The 19,884-nt window shown below is 41.2% G+C and overlaps 1 protein-coding gene across 2 annotated transcripts in view; it reads left to right on the forward strand.

Moving 5' to 3' along the window:
- The first annotated feature begins 14,085 nt into the window (after positions 1-14,085).
- The window catches only part of NALF1 (NALCN channel auxiliary factor 1), a 637,440-nt gene continuing 631,641 nt past the window's right edge, over positions 14,086-19,884 (forward strand). For both annotated transcript variants that reach the window (XM_041730890.1, XM_041730891.1), the window contains exon 1: positions 14,086-15,900. In XM_041730890.1, coding sequence (XP_041586824.1) covers positions 15,001-15,900 — 900 coding nt within the window. In that variant the 5' untranslated portion in view covers positions 14,086-15,000. The remainder of the gene's footprint in view (positions 15,901-19,884) is intronic.

Here is a 19,884-nt window from a genome sequence, read left to right on the forward strand (position 1 = left end):
CTGAACTTTGCCACTTGCCACTTCTGATTGGTTATGTCAAGGCTTTAATTGTTTTATTAATTCTTCTAGATCACTATGAACTATTAGGCTACAGTTCCATCCACTTTGAGGCTACATGTTTTCAGTGTGTTTTCGCTGTCAAATGTTAATAGGATTATTTTTACCTCTCTCCTTGTAATTCTTCTTTTAACTTATATATGGATTAGAATCTATTTCCTTTTTGTTCTTCTGTTGCAAGAGATGAAGGGACTGTGTTGGACTAGGGAGACTTTCTCCATTTCCTGGCTGGCTTGTGGGCACCCTATTCTATAGCTTTCCTGAGGGGTTCACAATATGGCCTCACCTGTCTCAGGTAGCTGTACTTTGGTGTCTCAAATGAGGTCTTTTTCAGGATGGTTTTTTTCTCTCCTGCCCCATGCTCTAGCCCCAGGGCTCATGGGCTTTGCTGCCTCTGGACAGACTCTCATTTTGCTTCCCAGTACTTATGGGACCTACTTTTCCTGGACATCTCCCCTTTGGGCCATCTGAACCTTCTCTCCCCAGCCTTCTTTCTCTGCTCAGTTTGGACTTTAGCTTTCTACTTATCCCCCAGGAGGAGCCTTTCATCTAGAGCCTTTCAAGTGCTTCTGAGGCTCTTGGGCTACCTACTGCCATGGCGGTATTTAAAGCCCTGACTCCTGGATTTTTGTGCTTGCCAGCAACTTGCCAGCAAGCCAGGAGGGCTCCCCATTGTACCTATAGCTCTTTGTCCTCCCAGGCTTCCAAACTCAGGGCTTGACTCCCTCTTTGGGGGCAAGCAAAGGTTACCCCCTTTCATGTCCTTTTATTCCCACCCTGCAGATACTGATTTGTGCTGGTTTTATTTCATCCATACATTTCCTGGGGTCTTTTGAGATTCTTACTCATCAAGTTTTGTGGAATATGCCATCATCAATCATTTGCCTCATAAAGAACCACTCTTAAGGTTTTTTGAGGTGATTTTTAAAATATTTTATATAAACTTAAAAGCAATATATTGTTTCCTATAGGTTGAAATGTGTCATGCCAACATTTGCATGTTGAAGCCCCAACCACCAAATGTGAAGTTATTGGGAGATGGGGCCTTTGAAAAGTAATTAAAGATCGATTGAGGCCTGAGGGCAGGATCCTCATGATGAGATTACAAGAGACACTAGAAAACTTGCTTCCTGTCTGTCTCCCCAAGTGAGGACATAGAAAGCCACTGTTTGCAAGCCAAGAAGAGAGCCCTCACCTAAAAACCAAATCAACACCTTGGTCTAGGACTTCCAGACCGTGAGAAATAAATTTCTGTTGTTTAAGACCCCAGTCCATGGCATTTCGCTACAATAGCCCAAGCTGACAAATATACCAGTGTATTTATACTTTTACTTTATTCAGTCTCATACATGTTTTGTTGTTTTTATGAAATAATCTAGTTTTAAATATAAATTTTTAGAGATTACTAGATAATTTGAGGATTTTTACTTTTATTTATTTTAAAATTTTTATTTATTTATTCATAAGAGACACAGAGAGAGAGAGAGAGAGAGGCAGAGACACAGGCAGAGGGAGAAGCAGGCTCCATGCAAGGAGCCTGACGTGGGACTTGATCCAGGGTCTCCAGGATCACACCCTGGGCTGAAGGCGGCGCTAAACCACTAAGCCACTGGGGCTGCCCCAGGATTTTTACTTTTAATCAATACTATTAAGTTGCTTTGTAAAACAGTTGTTTTAATTGGTATTCTCACTAACAACTAATTTACTAAGAATGACTCATCTTTGTACATTACCTCTAGCATTGACACTGGCCTGACAACAATGACAACTCTACGTTCAGCCTGTGGATCTAGCCTTGAAGATATAGATGTCTAATAGTTGGGATCTTGCCTGGTTAGAAAAGCCAATCCCCAGTCCTAAGCTAATTTAGAGAAAACACAGGCAAAGAAGACAGACATTTAGAAGTATCCTGGAACCTGAGAGAATCCTGATTCCCAAGGCCTGGCCTTAGCACCTCTTGTTCATTTCTGCCAGACAAGGAGCTCATTATCCTCCCTGTCAAGATGGTGCTGGAATGCAGCTCAGGGGCGAGAGGAAGATCTGCACCTTCTGACCTCAAGCCAGTGATCCAAATTGTCTTAAGGCATAGACTAAATTAGAGACCTGAAATTCAAAGATCTGAGCATGGATGCTTGTGAGTAAAGAAATGGACATTCATGGGTCAGATTCTAAATTCAAATATTATAAATTGAACAAGATTTCTGGCTTTGGTCTATATCCCATGGTCAGTATCCCATAATTTTCATGATGACCAAAAAAACACCAGCTCGTTTTTAATACATTCATTTACTTTTATTTAGTAGTTGTTCCAGATATTACAATCTACATCAATTACTTCTACTTTTATAATTATAGTTAACAAAATTTTTGTTTGATTCAACTTCATAGTTTCTAGTTCTCTGATAAAATTTTTCATCATGTTACCTAATCTCTTCAACAACTTTAAATTCAAACTTTAAATTCAGTGCCAAGTACTCCAATTTTTGTATCTCTTGCAGATCTTTTTCATTAGATATTATTAATATTAATCTTATTAATTTGCTTTTTCTCCTGAAATTCTGTCATGGTATTTTCTGATATTGGTTATTTTTATTACACTTCAAATATTGGTATTAGCCATTATAGACATAATTTGAGACTCTGGGTAATGTTAGATCCTCACAGTAGATTTGTTCTTGTGCCATGTTAGCTCATTAGAAAGGACACAGAGCCCCTCAGTCTAATCAGGAATTGAGCTGCTTCAGATTTGGGCTTCAGATCCTATGAGGACTGGTCTTTTTTTTTACATACAGTGTGTAGATGGTTGAGGCCCCCATCTGTCTTGATAGATATCTTGAGATACCTTATAGGTTCTCTCTTCTTTAGTGGACATTGCCCTACCCTCACTTCCAGCCACAAGAGACCTGAAAGCTTCTCCAGCCTCTCAGCTGCTCCTTTCATTTTAGTTTTAAAGCCTCTCCACTCTTGCTTTAAATCAACACATTCCCAAAGAAAAACATAGACTGTTGGACTTACTGTCGTTCATCATAGCCTCCACACAGATATTCAGCCTTACTACCTGTAATGAACTTGTTTTCCAAAAATGGAAGTGGAAATATATCTTCATTTACTACAAGAAATAGTTCACTTCCCACCATACTGATTGGGCATATTTGAGAGTGAGCAAGAATACTGCTTACATGTGAGTGGTCAGGCATATTTATTGATACATCTGCAGTTGTCAGGTCTTGAGAAACCACATCTTACCTGAGATTATGGCATATCAGTCACAGATCCAGGGCTTAGAATCAGATATTAGAAGTAGATGGGAGTGTAGGTTATATTATTTGAATAATTTTTTCTGCTCAGTATCCACTTTTTCTCTCCATCAATGTACTCTGACTTTATTTGGGGGATCCACATGATTTCTGAAAATGAAATTCACCCCATAAGTCACTGAATATGACACATGGTTCATAGTAAGTCCTTCAACACATTCTATCCTCTTGACCACAGTGATTGGCTCAAGAATGAGCCAAGGACTAAGACGCAATGAGCAGGAGCAAGACATCTCAAACTTGAAATTTAAAGGGGCTTTATTTAGCTGTGGGGCAGCTAGAGGTTACAATGTGGACCCTAAGGAATGATGAGCCCAGAAAACAGAGTCTGGGTTTACTGATAATGGTTGACTGACTACAGATGTGTATGAAGTCAGCTCTGTCCCTGGCCATTTTGGTAATACAAACCAATATATTCCTTTTTGTTCTAAGTAGACTTTTTATGACATGCAAGTAAAACAGACCTCAGTGATGGAGGCTGTCTCTTTTTGGAGAAAGGAAAGAGGAACTTATGTATATTTGTGTATTTTGAAGGAGTATAGATGAGAAGAAGAGTATGTGGATGTTAGGGAACAAAACTACAGGCTTTTTGGCCTTCCTGGAGTTTTGTGCATCTACTCACCCTAGTCCTGATAACAGCCTTGGATGTTCACTTATAGGTCAACCACTCTTCCCTTCAGTGTGTATGGCTGGGGTAGAAGCTCACCCAGCTCTATACTGTCAAATGATTTCGGCGTTTGGAAGAGATGGTGTGTGCGCAGTGTGCATCTCTATCTACAGTTGTGGCTGTATGTATTACAGCGACACAGTTCACATCCCAAAGTAATAGGAGATTGGGAGCAACCTCACATTCTTAGGGGAAAACTGTTAAGAAAACCTCGGCCGTGGGGCGGGGGGCAGGGGGGTGTCACAGCCTTGCTCTCTGCTCCGGGCTCGACATCTTGACCGTGGAGTATTCTTCCTCCCATCTGGAGCATCCCAACCTCCCGTGACCCCCACTCTGACGGCCTGCACCCCAGCCCCCACTGAGTGGGGCTGTGCTGCCGCTAGGACTTCCGCAGAGCGGGCTACCGGGATGCCCAGCTCTAGATGTGGGTCATGTGAGGCCACAGTGATTGGATCAAGAATGATCACACCACTTCAGCCTCTTCAATCACAGGGAATGTCAGGACTTTTTGTGGAAGCTACTGGAAGAAGATCAGTCATTCCTGATGGTCTTGAACTTTGAAGCAATGAGGTGGTAGATGCTGACACGCTCCTTCCCCATGCATGTGAGAAGAGCCAACAAATTAGAAGTCAGAGCAGACTGTTAGACCATAAAACTGGCAAAGAAGTCAGTTTTCACCCCAAAAATACAGCTATGCCTGAGAAAGGGTTTACCCCTGGACTATTCAGTTACATGAGCCAATAAAGTGATTTCTATTTGGGCCTGTTTAGGAATTTTTTTTTCCCTATCACTTTCTATAGAAGGAATCTTAACTGATGCTGCATGTGGCTCACTGTCTCTGATACAGTTGTATCATAGGCATAAGCATCTTTCATGCAGCATGTTTTAGAGGAGAAGATATGTGAGATCCTGTTGAATTACTCTTACTAAAAAAATACTGGTATGTGCTGCTACTCTATGAGCTGCAGTAAATGCAAAAAGACATTCTGTCCATGAGCAGCTTACAACAAAGTGGTTTTGTTGTGTTGTTTTTAGAAGGTGTGATTGTATAAGCAAACACAGGCAATGCTTACAGGTACATATCAAGATGGGAGGGTCTTTAACACATATTGCCCACTTGATGTGAATGACTCATGATAGAATTTTAGGAGGTATATGAACCCTGCAAAATTGCAGGCAGAGTATTAGTGCATGAGGATATAGAATCTCTTTTGGGGAGACTCTGCAGAGCTTAGAGTATCAAAGAGATCCTTCACCTCCCACATGGTTAAGAGTCACTATTGTGTACATTATTGTGGAAACACCCAAAAGGAAAGTAATCAATAAGTTATATTTATGACATGTTGAGGACATGTTCACATTTATATTCCTAGAAAAGTAAATAGGATACGACTCAATATATACTGGTTAAATGGATTATGAACAACAAGCTCTGGTATGGTCAAGCAGCTCTTGGGTGGTTCTATGGAATGTCACTGGGAAATCTTGTACCAACCAGAGAATCCATTTGTGTAATGGTGAGACTGTTCTTTTCTTTTAAAAGAAAAAAAAATCCCTGAAAATGTATTCTTAACTGCTGCCACATGAACATTTATCATATTGTTCTCTACCATGATCTTAAAAATCATTACTTAGAATGACATCTCATACTTGCTATTGTGGAATCATTACCCCAGAAATAATCATTAAATTTACCTTCCTTAAAAAAATGTCCTTTGCATGAAGAGAAATCTCACAGAGGAAGACATGGACATGGCCAACATGCACATGAGAAAATGCTCTGCATCACTTGCCATCAGGGAAATACAAATCAAAACCACAATGAGATACCACCTCACACCAGTGAGAATGGGGAAAATTAACAAGGCAGGAAACAACAAATGTTGGAGAGGATGTAGAGAAAAGGGAACCCTCTTACACTGTTGGTGGGAATGTGAACTGGTGCAGCCACTCTGGAAAACTGTGTGGAGGTTCCTCAAAGAGTTAAAAATAGACCTGCCCTACGACCCAGCAATTGCACTGTTGGGGATTTACCCCAAAGATTCAGATGCAATGAAACGTCGGGACACCTGCACCCCGATGTTTCTATCAGCAATGGCCACAATAGCCAAACTGTGGAAGGAGCCTCGGTGTCCATCGAAAGATGAATGGATAAAGAAGATGTGGTTTATGTATACAATGGAATATTCCTCAGCAATTAGAAACGACAAATACCCACCATTTGCTTCAACGTGGATGGAACTGGAGGGTATTATGCTGAGTGAAATAAGTCAATCGGAGAAGGACAAACAGTGTATGTTCTCATTCATTTGGGGAATATGAATGATAGTGAAAGGGAATATAAAGGAAGGGAAAAGAAATGTTGGGAAATATCAGGAAGGGAGACAGAACATAAAGACTCCTAACTCGGGGAAACGAACTAAGGGTGGTGGAAGGGGAGGAGGGTGGGTGTTGGAGGGGAATGGGTGACGGGCACTGAGGTGGACACTTGACGGGATGAGCACTGGGTGTTGTTCTGTATGTTGGTAAATTGAACACCAATAAAAATTAATTAAAAAAAATTTAAAAAAAATGTCCTTTGTTTCATTAACAGCTTCATTGGGTAATCTTATAAGCATCTAAAACCAACATTACTGGATATTATTTTAGGGAAATGTATCTTCCCAAAAAGAAGTATGAAATAAAAGAGAGCCCCCCATAATATGAGATTTTGTAAGGATTCAGATATAAAGTAGCTCTTTCTTTTACTTTTTAAAAAATATTTTATTTATTTATGATAGACATAGAGAGAGAGAGAGAGGCAGAGGCACAGGCAGAGGGAGAGACAGGCTCCATGTTGGGAGCCCGATGTGGGACTCAATCCCGGGGCCTCAGGATTGTGCCCTGGGCCAAAGACAGGCGCTAAACCGCTGAGCCACCCAGGGATCCCCCTTCTTTTACTTTTATGAGGGATGATTTCTTTCAGGAAAAATAATGTTACTTTGTTTTAAGGTATATGTAAATTAACTTGGAGAGAGTTTCCATCTTTATAATGATCATCTTCCTATTTAGACACTGGCAGATTTTTCCTACTGTTCAAATATCTTATATTCCTCAGTAACTTCTGTTTATTTCTCCGTGTGGACCTTGCTCTGTGAATCTTGAAATGTTTTATCTTTGTTACTTTTTTACTTGCAAAACTGTGTGTGTGTTTATTACACACATACTCAGCATAGAATTTGGGAAAAGCTTAATTTCTATGATGATGATGATATAGATTTTTAATGTTAAGTGTGAGGTACTGTTTTTGCATTCTATGGAAAGTGCTCATGAAAGCCTGTAACTCTATATGTGCTAATTCTTAATCACAGATAATATTATTTAACACTACATTCTCCAACAGATGGATATTGATATTGGTTTAGAGTATGCATTCTAATTTGACCAATACTGGCCACTCTATCTCGCGGGGTCTTTACCTTGGACTGAAAGGTTCATTGGCTGTACCAAGTTACCAAGAGGGACCCTTTTAAAAATGCAGTTTCCCTGGACCTCATCTTGGTGCTACTGAAGCAGGTCTCTGGGGAGGGGCCCAAGTTTGCTAAGGCTTCACTTGATGCTGTGCCCACTAGCATTTGGAAACCACTGAGCTGCAGCCCATTGGAAGTGCACACATGGAGAGCAAGTCCTAGTTTTGTGCAATCAACCTAATCGAGTCAAGGTCATCTGAGGTTATCAAAAGATTCTGGCACATTTACCATTGTTGCTAATTAACCAGAGTCCTCAGACACCTGATGGTACCAGAACCTGCCTTTTTCTTTAAAGAGAGGTTGTATTAGTAAATTATAGTTGGCCTAAAAGTTTAAGGTTTAATCATATTTTCTTTATAAATGAACAGGCTACTCTTTATTAGTTGTTTAAGTTTAATTTGCTTTAAAAAAAAAAGATATGCTGGTCAAGAATTTGCACATTATCTATGAATTCCAAAAGCACAACATTCCTTTCTAGATCAATAGGTATTTAAGGATGTAATTTATTTTCACTTATATGTGGCACATAAATAATGTATAATAAAATCAAAGAGGATGAGCCTATTTCTGTGCATCCAGAAGACATTCAAAATGAAAAAAGAAAGCATCTCAGGGTTGTTATATATTTGGTTTTTGGAGTGGGAATATTCAAGTAGTGGTTCTCACTAGAAAAGAAGATGTTAGATTTGACTCTCTATGATAAAATTATTTGGCAGATGTTAACTCTAAGGAATTGGGGCAAATGTTTGAGAAGATGACAAATGTATTATTTTATATGTTTTATAATATAAAAACAGAGTAAGAAAACTGTCTCCCTTCCAATGCATAACAAATCTAGCCATTTAAATAGGAATAAAATACAAATTTCCATGAAAATAAGTCTAATCAAATATTGTAACAACTCTGAACTCTTTGAAAGACAGAAGCATAGATGATACTCTAAACAGAGCAAAAGGAGCTGTGATATATATGTAGATCATTTCTGCAGTGCTCTTTTGTAAAAGGCACATCCTGTTGCCAGATCCCTCAATATAATGTATTTGCAACTGTGTACTATTCAGCAACCTTCTGAAATGTGCCTGTGCTATTAAACTACTCTGTGCCATTAGTCACACTCTTAGGTGAAACCCACGTAGGAGTTTCTAGACTCCACAGCCTGCTTTTTCTGATAAATGAAGCCTACATTCCAGCCAAGCTATTTGCTCTTCCTTTTTACTGTGCTACATTTGGGCTGATAAGTAACAAGAACCAACATTTACTAATCTGGTTAACACCTTCTCCGAACATATTTCTCATTTTGATTTTAGTGAACAGTGATGTTAATGAAAGCAAACGTTCAAATCATTATCTACTTTTCCTCAATGAGTTCCAACCACATTCGGAAAGGCCAATTTCCTTTGCTTATTGTACAGTGTCATTCATGATGGAGCTCCATCCCTTCTCTCTAATATCTTCCTTTCCACCTCCCCACATACTTCCATACTCTAGCAGAGCCCACTCACCCATAAATTCTCCCCTGCGCTCTTTCAAGTACCAGAGTTCTTGAACATTGGGGATCTTCTTCAAGAATCCTTCCTAATGTCATTTAACCCCCTTGATACTTTGCTATCCTGATCCTTCTCAAAATCAGATTGGAGTTCACCCCTCCTGTGAAGTCTGCCTAGTTGGTAATCCTTGAGCGTTCCCCATTGTATTATGGTTGCTGGACTAGTCATTTTCTCTACTCCCTGACTAAGCTTCATGGGGTCAGACAGGGTCTATCCTCTTTGTCCCCCCACAGAGAACCAACGTACAGCAAACAGAGGCGGGATTGGTTGTGAATGTTTTACTTTCAGAGGGCATACACCCTTGAAGCTGTCTTATTTTAAAGCATCTTAATTCGTGGGAACTATTACGAGAAGGCAAGGTGGAGATTACAAAGAATTGTTTGTTCTTACAAAGAATTGACTATAATCTGTTGTAGAAAGAGAGTATTACTGTCTGAATTATAAAAAAAAAATCAGATAAAAGAGCAGGCTTCATAGCCTCTGTTATTTTAATGCAATATATCAGACTTTTACTAAGCATCATTGAAATATTTTGTGAGACATAATTTGACTAGATATGAATAACAACAAGCTAAAAACAACAGTGCCTGGTTTTGCTTCTTCCCCTTGTTTGAGAGTAATGGTCCTTTAATTTTATATATTGTACATTTTTAGAATTTTCTCATTCTTAGTCCTCTTTCTGATTCAATCACACACTTAGAGAAAAGAGAGTGAGGCTAATATTCTGAGACCATTAGAATTTGTGTGTCTCTGATTAAAATGAACAATGCAATACTGAAGGGAAATTTGTGTTATTATCTAATAAATGTGGATATGTATGCTATGATGCTTCCTACTTCATTCTTCAAAAATCTGGTTTAGTAAATATCCTAAAATGGGATTTATAATATAAAGTAAATGTTAGATACTACAAAATAGAAATAATGACTGTATATGAGTGTTGGAATTACTTATGACCTCTAAAATTGGTTGTTTGTTGTAATTATTTATAATGTGCACACAGTAGCTGCACAATAATAACTATATATATGAATACACATATATTTAGTTTATGATATATTGTGGCTGAGAATTCACATATAAAGGACAGTTGCCTGATTAATAAATAATATGATTAACAAACAATATTTTCATCTGAATTATGAAGAGAAATTCTGACACTAATCAGATTTAAGTGATAATTGTCAATTACCCCTTAACTTTGTATTGAGCAGCGAGGTTAAGGGAGTTTCTTTTTTTTTTTTTTTTTAATTTTTTTATTTATTTATGATAGTCACAGAGAGATAGAGAGAGAGGCAGAGACACAGGCAGAGGGAGAAGCAGGCTCCATGCACCGGGAGCCCGATGCGGGATTCGATCCCGGATCTCCAGGATCGCACCCTGGGCCAAAGGCAGGCGCCAAACCACTGCGCCACCCAGGGATCCCGTTAAGGGAGTTTCTAGAGAGTTTTCTAGTCTCTTGAAAAAATTCTGTAATGAGATGTATGATGAGGTGATGGTTCTAGGTGAGGAGTTTTGAGATTATAAATTCCTTAAATATAAAGTAAAAGTTACAGCTTTATCTCTGATGCCAGAGCTTCACCCATATAGATATGAATTAAGTAACTATGACTTTGGTGTGTTTCTAGAGCAGTGGTTCTCGATAGGGGCGATTTTGCTCCCAAGCATTTGGCAATGCTTGCAGACATTTTTAGTTGCCAGAACTGGGGAGAGATGGGTGTGCTACTGGTGTTTCATGAGTAGAGGCCATGGAGCCTGGTGAACCTTGTACAAAATATAGGACAGGTTCCCCCCCTCCCCAACAAAGAATTTTTTGCCCTAAATGTCCGTAGAAATGAGGCTGAGGCACACTGTGTGGAATAATTGTAAATAGTTTGATCTCAGTAGCTGTGTTGGTCCTTAGCTTTAAAATACCTCCCTTAGGAGTTGTTATGAGTCTGTCTGTCAATAACAGGAGCACTCACCAGAGCCCAGCTCCAGGCTTACACATGAAATTTGAAGCTGAAAATAAATATGGAGTGGTTGGGTTGGGAAAGGAAGTTAGTACAAAATTATAGCCTACTGGACTTGGGAGAAGAAAGACAAAATATGTATTTTAAGAATAAATAGGATAGTTCATTTTAGCACAACTTTTGCCCTTTTTTTCTTGGAAGAGGAACTTAAGAAGGTCTTTTCATAGTCAACCAACATGCTTTTAATCACTGTGAATAAGAGTATGTGTGACCTGAGTTGAAAGTGCCAGGATTGGAGGCACATGGGGTGCGCAGGACACTGGGTTGGGCAGTGGTGGGGTGCTGCACAGCTGGGGAGTTGCTGTCTGTTTAGGAATTTCAGCCTTGGATCCCTTACAACAGCCACTTTGCTCACCTTTTTTTGTAGGGTAGCAGAAAGGCTCTGATAGATTTTTCCATTTTTATGTGAAAAAGCCAGTTGCCCTCAGATCCTATTTGTGTTTTGAAACTCGGTCTGGTCTGTCTGTGAGCTTTCTGTGTGAGCTTTGTAGCTCAGGGACCCTGTGCGCTTCCCTAGCCAAGCATTTTCTGAGCTTTCTATCTTGTTCAGGAGAGATCAAGAGAAATATAAACCGGTCAAATTAGGAAGAAACAAAGTGAAGAAAAATGAAAGGGTAGATATGAGGCAGCAATGAAATTAAATCCTGCCACCCAGGTTTTAAATTGCGAAATGTAGAGCTAGAGATAAAGATAGATAACAGAGATAATCAAGAAAAATTCCTTTTAACATTATCTACAATTTTTAAAAAATCCTCACTTGGAGTCTACAAAAAGAAAGGCCTCAGAATGCATTTCATCTGTATTTTGTCACAAAGGGCCAACTGGTTCAAAACAAAAAGGAGAGGGAATCATCTCAGGATTTAGATATGTTCACTTTCATGTTCTGCAAAATCTTTTATTGAATAACAGAAATGCAGACCTCTGATATTATCTCCACATATATTATTTATACAGTAGAAAATGCCAGACCCTAAACTCATGTCCAAAAGCAGACTTTATGTTGTACTTAAATCTGATTGGGCTTAAAAGGGTTGAAGCTTTACATTTAAGAAAAGAGTAATCATGATAAGAGGGTAGAAGAATGCTCTCTAAAATTTTAAAGGATTTTTTCCAAAGGATATCCTTATCTACATAACTGGTTGACAAAAGAATATTTTATTCAATGTCAAGATATTTAAACTATTGAAAGAGAAGAATTAAAAGACTATCCCCTCAGCTTAAGCTGGGTTCAGATACAGAGCTCAGGAAAAAAAAAAAAAAAAAGAAGTTTTATTTCACGTTTAATGTTCAACAGAACTTCAATCTTTGCGTATTAAAAGATCTTCTGAGGTAAGGATAAACTTGCCATAGAACATATATCAGTTTCTAGATCTTATATGTAGTTAAAAAAATTAGCATGTTGAGATCCAAGTGCCAGAATGATATACTCACACCAATGGTCTTTTAAAAACATTACATGACACCTAAAGATCAACCAGCCTTCAAACTTCACCAAGCTTTGATGGTCACTGCATACAGTTTTTAGGAACTTAGTATTTATATGAGTAAAATTTAGCATATACCTTATGATGCTGCGGGAAGGGCTGGCTGCCCTTTATGTCTATAATCCTGCCCATTATGTTTTTCGCCTTGCCATTTTAAGAGATACCCTACCCTGTTCTCGTGTCTCAACGCTCACAGCGCCTCTGGAAGGAAAGTGAAGACGCATGATGATGATCCATCCTTTTGGTTCCCTAGGATATTTACTTGGAACAATGGCACCCTAGTATTGCCCACGTGAATGTGCACCGGACAGAGTATTTGGGTCATTAGAAAGCAGAGGAGGGAGACTGACAGAGTGAGTGGCTGGGGTGGAGCAAACCGCTGCCCAAAGCGACAGCTAGAGAGAGCCCGACAGCGCTGTGCTCGGGGTGCGCGCACCGGGGAGCTGGCTTCGGCGCAGCCTCCTGCTCCCGCAGCTCGGGTGGGAGTGAGGGGGGGAGCGGGCAGGGTCCTCGGGTAAAACGAGACCTTTGCCCACAGCATCGCTCTGCGCGATGAGATCGAGGGGACCCCCGATTTCCCCAGCGCGTCTGCTGCTTTCCGTTCTCGGAACTCCGAGAGCCGACGCTAAGGGGCACCAGAGGCTCGGACTGCAGCGGCTGCCTCCTGGGCACCCCGGTAGCCCGCTCTGCGGAAGTCCTAGCGGCGGCACAGCCCCACTCAGTGGGGGCTGGGGTGCAGGCCGTCGGAGTGGGGGTCACGGGAGGTTGGGATGCTCCAGATGGGAGGAAGAATACTCCGCGGTCAAGACGTCGAGCCCGGAGCAGAGAGCAAGGCTGTGACACCCCCCTGCCCCCCGCCCCACGGCCGAGGTCTTCTTAACGGTTTTCCCCTAAGAATGTGAGGTTGCTCCCAATCTCCTATTACTTGGGATGTGAACTGTGTCGCTGTAATACATTCAGCCACAACTGTAGATGGAGATGCACACTGCGCGCACACCATCTCTTCCAAACGCCGAAATCATTTGACAAAATAATTCGACACACTGGGAGCTGTCGATCCGCAGTTCTCTGGGGGTCCCTAGGCACACGCAGGGACCTCCCTAGCCAGTTCGCGTCTACTCCCCCGTCCCCCATCCTTTCCCGCGAAGTCCATCATTGCCTAGTTGCCAGAAGGCAGCACAGCCCCTCGCCCCGCTGGAAACCTCGAACCGCCCTCCCGCAGCTCGGACTTTCTCCGGAGGCAGAGTGGGAGCCGGAGATGCTGTAGGCATCAGCCAGCATCCTCGGCCGTGCGGGCCGCACGCTGACTTCGACCAGTGGCAACAGAAAAGAGGAAAACCGAAAGGTGGGGCGGGCGCCGGGCGCGCAGAAGCCCAGGCGGGGCCCGCGGGCACAGCCGCCCCCTCCGCCGCGGCCCGCGTGCGTCCTCGCCCGCTGCGCCGGGGCCCAGCCCGGTGCCACTGCGCCAGGATGGAGAGGTTTCGGCGCGGGAGGAGATGACGCAAAAGCCAGTGCTCCCCCCAAAAAAGTGTTTCTCCAGGACGAAGATGGCGGCAACTTAGCCGGGGACTGAAGATGACTGTGGCTCTCGGGAGGCCCAGCCCAGGCGATTCGGCCCCGAGGTCCGGGGGAGGCGGCGTCAGCAGTCGGAGCCCGGCGGCGGCGGCGCCCGCGGGCAGACCTGCGGCAGCGGCGGCGGCGGCGGCGGCGGCGGCGGCGGCTGGAGCGCGGGGTGGGGGGTGGGGGGGAGGGAGAGCCCTGCCGGCGGCGGCTGCCCAGGCTCCGGACTCGGGGAGCGCAAGCGAGAAGTAGGAGCAGGCGGAGGAGAGAGCACGGAGAAGGAAAGGAAGGAGGAGGAAGAGGAGGAGGAGGAGGAGAGGAGCTGGGGAGGCGCTCCGGTCGCCGTCAGTGGGCAGCGGAGACGCGGCATGCCCCTGGCAGGGGAGAGCGGGCTGCCCTCAGCAGGGCCATGGGGACCCGCGCTGTGACCATGCCTGGGTGAGAGGAGCAGCGCCAGCCGCCCCGCCACCTCCACCAGCATCACCTCCTGCACTCAGCTCACCACCGGCCACCAGCCCCAGCCTCCTCCGGCTGCCTCTCCTCCTCCTCCTCCTCTCTCTCTCTCTCTCTCTCTCTCTCTCTCCATTATTGTTTTCTACTCTACAGAGGATGGGGTCGGCTTATGACTAGGTCGGGAGCAAGTCAGATCTTCCTCCAAAGCTGGTAATATTTATGTAGGCAAAAAGAGAGAGACCAGAGGGAGAGAGAGAGAGAGAGAGAGAGAGAGAGAACACGAACCGGGAGGAGGGGATAAGGAAATTAAACCCTTTAAGTCAATGCATATTGTGGTGACAGCGGCACAGGAGCCCTCACGGTGGAGTCGGCCAGGGCTGTGCGTTCCCAAAATATGACCAGGGGTGCCTGGATGTGTCGGCAGTATGACGACGGCTTAAAAATCTGGTTGGCAGCACCCCGGGAGAACGAGAAACCGTTCATCGATTCAGAGAGGGCTCAGAAATGGCGACTGTCTCTGGCATCTCTCTTGTTTTTCACAGTCCTGCTCTCTGATCACTTGTGGTTCTGCGCCGAGGCCAAGCTGACCCGGACCCGGGACAAGGAGCAGCAGCAGCAGCAGCAGCAGCAGCAGCAGCGACAGCAGCAGCGACAGCAGCAGCGGCGGCAGCGGCAGCAGGAGCCCTCCTGGCCCGCGCTCCTGGCGAGCATGGGGGAGTCCTCGCCCGCCGCCCAGGCACACAGACTCCTCTCCGCCTCCTCGTCCCCCACCCTGCCCCCCTCCCCGGCAGACGGCGGCGGCGGCAAGGGCAACCGAGGCAAAAACAACCGGAGCAAGGCTCTTTTTCTAGGAAACTCTGCCAAGCCCGTGTGGCGCCTGGAGACTTGTTACCCCCAGGGCGCCTCCTCGGGCCAGTGCTTCACGGTGGAGAGCGCGGACGCAGTGTGCGCCAGGAACTGGAGTCGGGGGGTGGCGGCCGCGGGGGAGGAGCAGCAGGTGAGGGGGACGCATCCAACTCCGCTCTGGAACTTGTCGGATTTTTACCTTTCGTTTTGTAATTCCTACACACTTTGGGAGTTGTTCTCGGGGTTGTCCAGTCCCAACACTTTGAACTGTAGTCTGGATGTGGTGCTCAAGGAGGGCGGCGAGATGACCACTTGCAGGCAGTGCGTCGAGGCTTACCAAGACTACGACCACCACGCTCAGGAGAAATACGAAGAGTTTGAGAGTGTGCTCCATAAATATTTACAGTCGGAGGAGTACTCGGTGAAATCGTGTCCTGAGGACTGTAAGGTAGGAACAGGGGATTCTCTCCCCTCTCCCATCTTGCGTTTTTCTGTCTTGTGTGCGTTTGGCCAAGATGTCTTCTGGAGTTTTAAAAAAAAAAAAAAAAATTGTTTTTTTTTTTTTTTTTTTTTTTTTTGACGCTGGTTTTGTTACTTCAGTTGTTTTTGTGGTTATAAGGGCCTGACTTGCTGCTTGAGTTGGGAATGCCTCGAGGATCGCTTGTGGACTGGTGCCTTCTTCTGAGAATCCTTGGAAGCTCAGGGAAGACCCTGGTGTTCTGAGCTCATAAAGCTGTTGCTTAACTATCTCTTACAGCTATGCAATTGGTTCAAACTCTGTTCCCTTTAAAAAAAAAAAAGGAATTTGGATGCAGCTTGCTAGGAAGACAGACATGGGACTGCATACTGATGACCCCAGATAAAACCAGACTCAGCGACAGGCGTGTATGGTTTGGCTTATGGACCTGTACACATGATTTCTCTGATAGTGACATTATTAAATTGGTTGACCAGAGGGACAATAGAAAGTGTTTGTAGTTGTTTATGCAGGAAGATGAAAAAGCGTTTTACCTGTTTTTACAGGGGCAGTTCTGGTTGTTTGCAAAGTGTGGAGGCCTACCTAAGCATATTTATTCACCAGAAGTTCCTGGTGTTCTCTTAGACAATTGTGTAATAATTGATCGGAGACTCACTACAAGTAGAAAGTTTTAATTAAGTATCTGGTGATCGAAGATGAGTGTTAGCTTATTTATCAGACATCTTATGTAATTAGCTTTAGTTTTCAGGATGCTCTTCAGAAAGGCTGAATGGCAAGTGCTAGATGCTGTGAATGAAATATACCGAACTCTTTAATAATGTGTATTATATTCAACCTCTTCCTGCTGAATACAATAAAGGGTATAATCCTTGCTGATTGACAAAGGAAAAGAGAATCCAAGTTTCTCAAGAAACGTCAATGTAATCCTGGGTGCATGTGCTAATAGGAGTGTTCCTGTCCATGGTGCTGAAATGAGATTTGCCTGAGATCTGTTGAAGATGAAGATACTGCAGTGACCTTTTAGTAGGAAAGAAATGATGACAGAGACTCAGTAAGCCTTTATGTTTCATTCCAAGGGTAATTTCTTAAACAACACAATAAAATAGTATTGCTTTTTAAAAGAAATAATACACCACATTCTCTTCCTTTCTCTTCACTACTCCCCCACACAAGAACAGGACAACCGTCTCTCTTCTGCCTCACTTTGTATTGGGGAAATGTAATGAAGGGCAATATGGATCAAAGGTTTGAGATACTTTGATAAGAGAACTGTGCTAAAAGATACCTGTTTAAAATGAACATAGTTCAAGAGCTGTATTTTACTTTGGTTTGATCACTTGTGCTTTTGACAATTAAGCTAAACTCAAACTAAACTTGCTTTGTCAACATCCTTTAAAAGACCAGAAACATATCTTCTTTGCGCATAGTAATATTGAGTTTACAACATTAATTTGGAATGCTACTTCACTAGATAAACGGATCTTAAACTTTCTACCTATTTTTCTTAACCATACCACAGTAACTCATGCCTGGAGATCAAAGTTATTCTTAATGGCAGAAGTTAATGACTAATGTTTATTGCATAGTTGTTTATGTTGACAAGATATGTTGCATCAGAATTGTAAAGATAAGGACACTAATTCCACTACTAATAAAAAAGGATACAAGGGCTTCAGTATAGTTATGTTTAAAAATGGCACCTTGTAATAATATGAATTTGCTTGCTTCTCTGAATGCAAACTTTTATAGAAATTTCTAGTAATTCCAATTTGTATAGATTCAGTATTTAAAAGATAGTCTCCATTGCCAATAGACTGCACCATATTTTCAAATAAACATGTCTAATATATCTTTGTTCAAATGCCCAGATTTTAAATATATATTAATGTTTCTTTTCACCTTGACCTGAAATAAATCTCAACTTGATATTTATATTATCATAGCTGTAAGGTAGAGTGTAGGTTAAACTAATTTATCATATTATAAGCTACTTCTGTATTGTGTTTCTTTATAAAAGAATCATCATCACCTGTACACACAAAGGCATATTATAAAAATATTAAATCCTTTTTAGCAAGATTTCTTCCTCACATAGAAAATTAAATACAGACATTAAAAAAAATAAATACAGACATTTGAATTTTTCATTGCCATAACACAGAATTTATTACCCATGATGTCTTGTAAGCCATTTCTTGGTTGTGTGATTTTGGCTGATTTGTCAATTTGACATTTATTCCATAATAACTGTTTTCAAAAATTACAGTTTCAAATTTAAGGTGTCAGTGTTTTTGGCTAATAACTCATAAGTTGAGAATTTGGTTCCTTAGTTTAATGTATGATGTCTTTATGATTCTCCAAAAGTCACAAACATATCCACATACAAATTATACTACATGGCTAAAAATGCTACTTGTACACATTTGAAGGATGTGTCTGAATTCTTTCTAAATACAGTTATTTCAAACATGCTTACATTTATTAAAAGAAGATTATCATCAGGGACCTTGTCAAAATATACATTCTACGCAAAATTTTCCATGTTTTATGGTAGCCGCAAAGTCCTAGGTTACATTAAAAGTAAATGCATTATATTTCTTGCATTGGTAATATATTCATGAAAAAGATGCAATTTTGATACTTTATAAACATATTTTAGAACTAAAGGTAGAATATATTTAGTCATATTAGCTATACAAATTGTTATAATTCATATTCTAGGAGAAATATATTAACTTTATCATACCCATATATAATCAAATGACTAAAGCAGTGATTTCTAAGCTTTAAAACTTAGGGCATGTATTATTACCTTATAGTTTTATAATCTTCACTTCATTAAGATAAATGACACATGGCGTATATGTATAAAATTAGAATAGATCAAATTTAATTTTTATTTAACTTTCTTGAAAAGCTTTTTGGCCCATTATGCAAAAAACAAAACAAAACAAAACAAAACAAAACAAAACAACAACAAAAAAACCAAACAAAAACAAACCCTTAATGTTGATCTAATACGATCATAATGTCTTGATTGAGTCCAAAGTAATTAAAGATAAAATACAGCTTACATTTACATTAGCAAGCGTTTGTATTGCAGCATATAATAGAAAAAATTGGTATCCAAGAATATTTCCTAATATTCTAAAAAATAACTGGTTTATTTTTTTTTAAGGAAATACACACATTTGTCTAGGAAGTAATTTATAAAAAAATAAAGAACAAAACCCATTGCATATATCATTTATATTATAGCATTCAAACTGCTGTACTAAATAAATCAGGTAGCAAAAATTATGACAGTAATTTTTCTCTGTAGTTTGTAGTGTTGTTCAAAATAATGTTTTTGATATTCTTCTTTAAGAAGAACCTAACAAATCTGTAAAAACCTTCAAGTTGGGTGGTGGTATTAAAAAATACAATATTCTAAGTTACAAAATTACATATGCATGTTTTTAATTTGCTGAGTTTTTTTATCTAAATAAAAATCTTCTGTTAAATATGCCATTCTTTAGCCCCTAAGTGTTCTTGAAGATGTATATTATAAAAACTTGTGATACTTAGGAAATATAAGTTTCTGGGTGAACAGGTGAACTTTTGTTACTGCTAACTTTATTTACTTAGTATACCTTAGTGAAAGCAGGTTTGAGATTAGATTCTAACATAAATCATTAAATCCTCTGTATTTTAGTTCTGTCAGCACTTAGTCTAATCTTTATACTCTCACAAATATAAGCATTCTCATATTTTTATTTCTATAATCTCATATTAAAGCAGATTTTATTGCCTATTTTTATTTAACAATCACTGACCAAAAAGGTAACCCTGCCAGGGTTAAGCATATATGACAGTTGTGATACCTGAAGCTTTCTGCATTGTTTGCAAGAACCACTCACAAACAGTAACCAGTTTGGTAACGGAATTTAGGTTACATAATGTGCAGTTTGGAAA

This window comes from Vulpes lagopus, chromosome 16 (genome assembly GCF_018345385.1).
Source record: "Vulpes lagopus strain Blue_001 chromosome 16, ASM1834538v1, whole genome shotgun sequence".
In the NCBI taxonomy this organism is placed as follows: Eukaryota; Metazoa; Chordata; class Mammalia; order Carnivora; family Canidae; genus Vulpes; species Vulpes lagopus.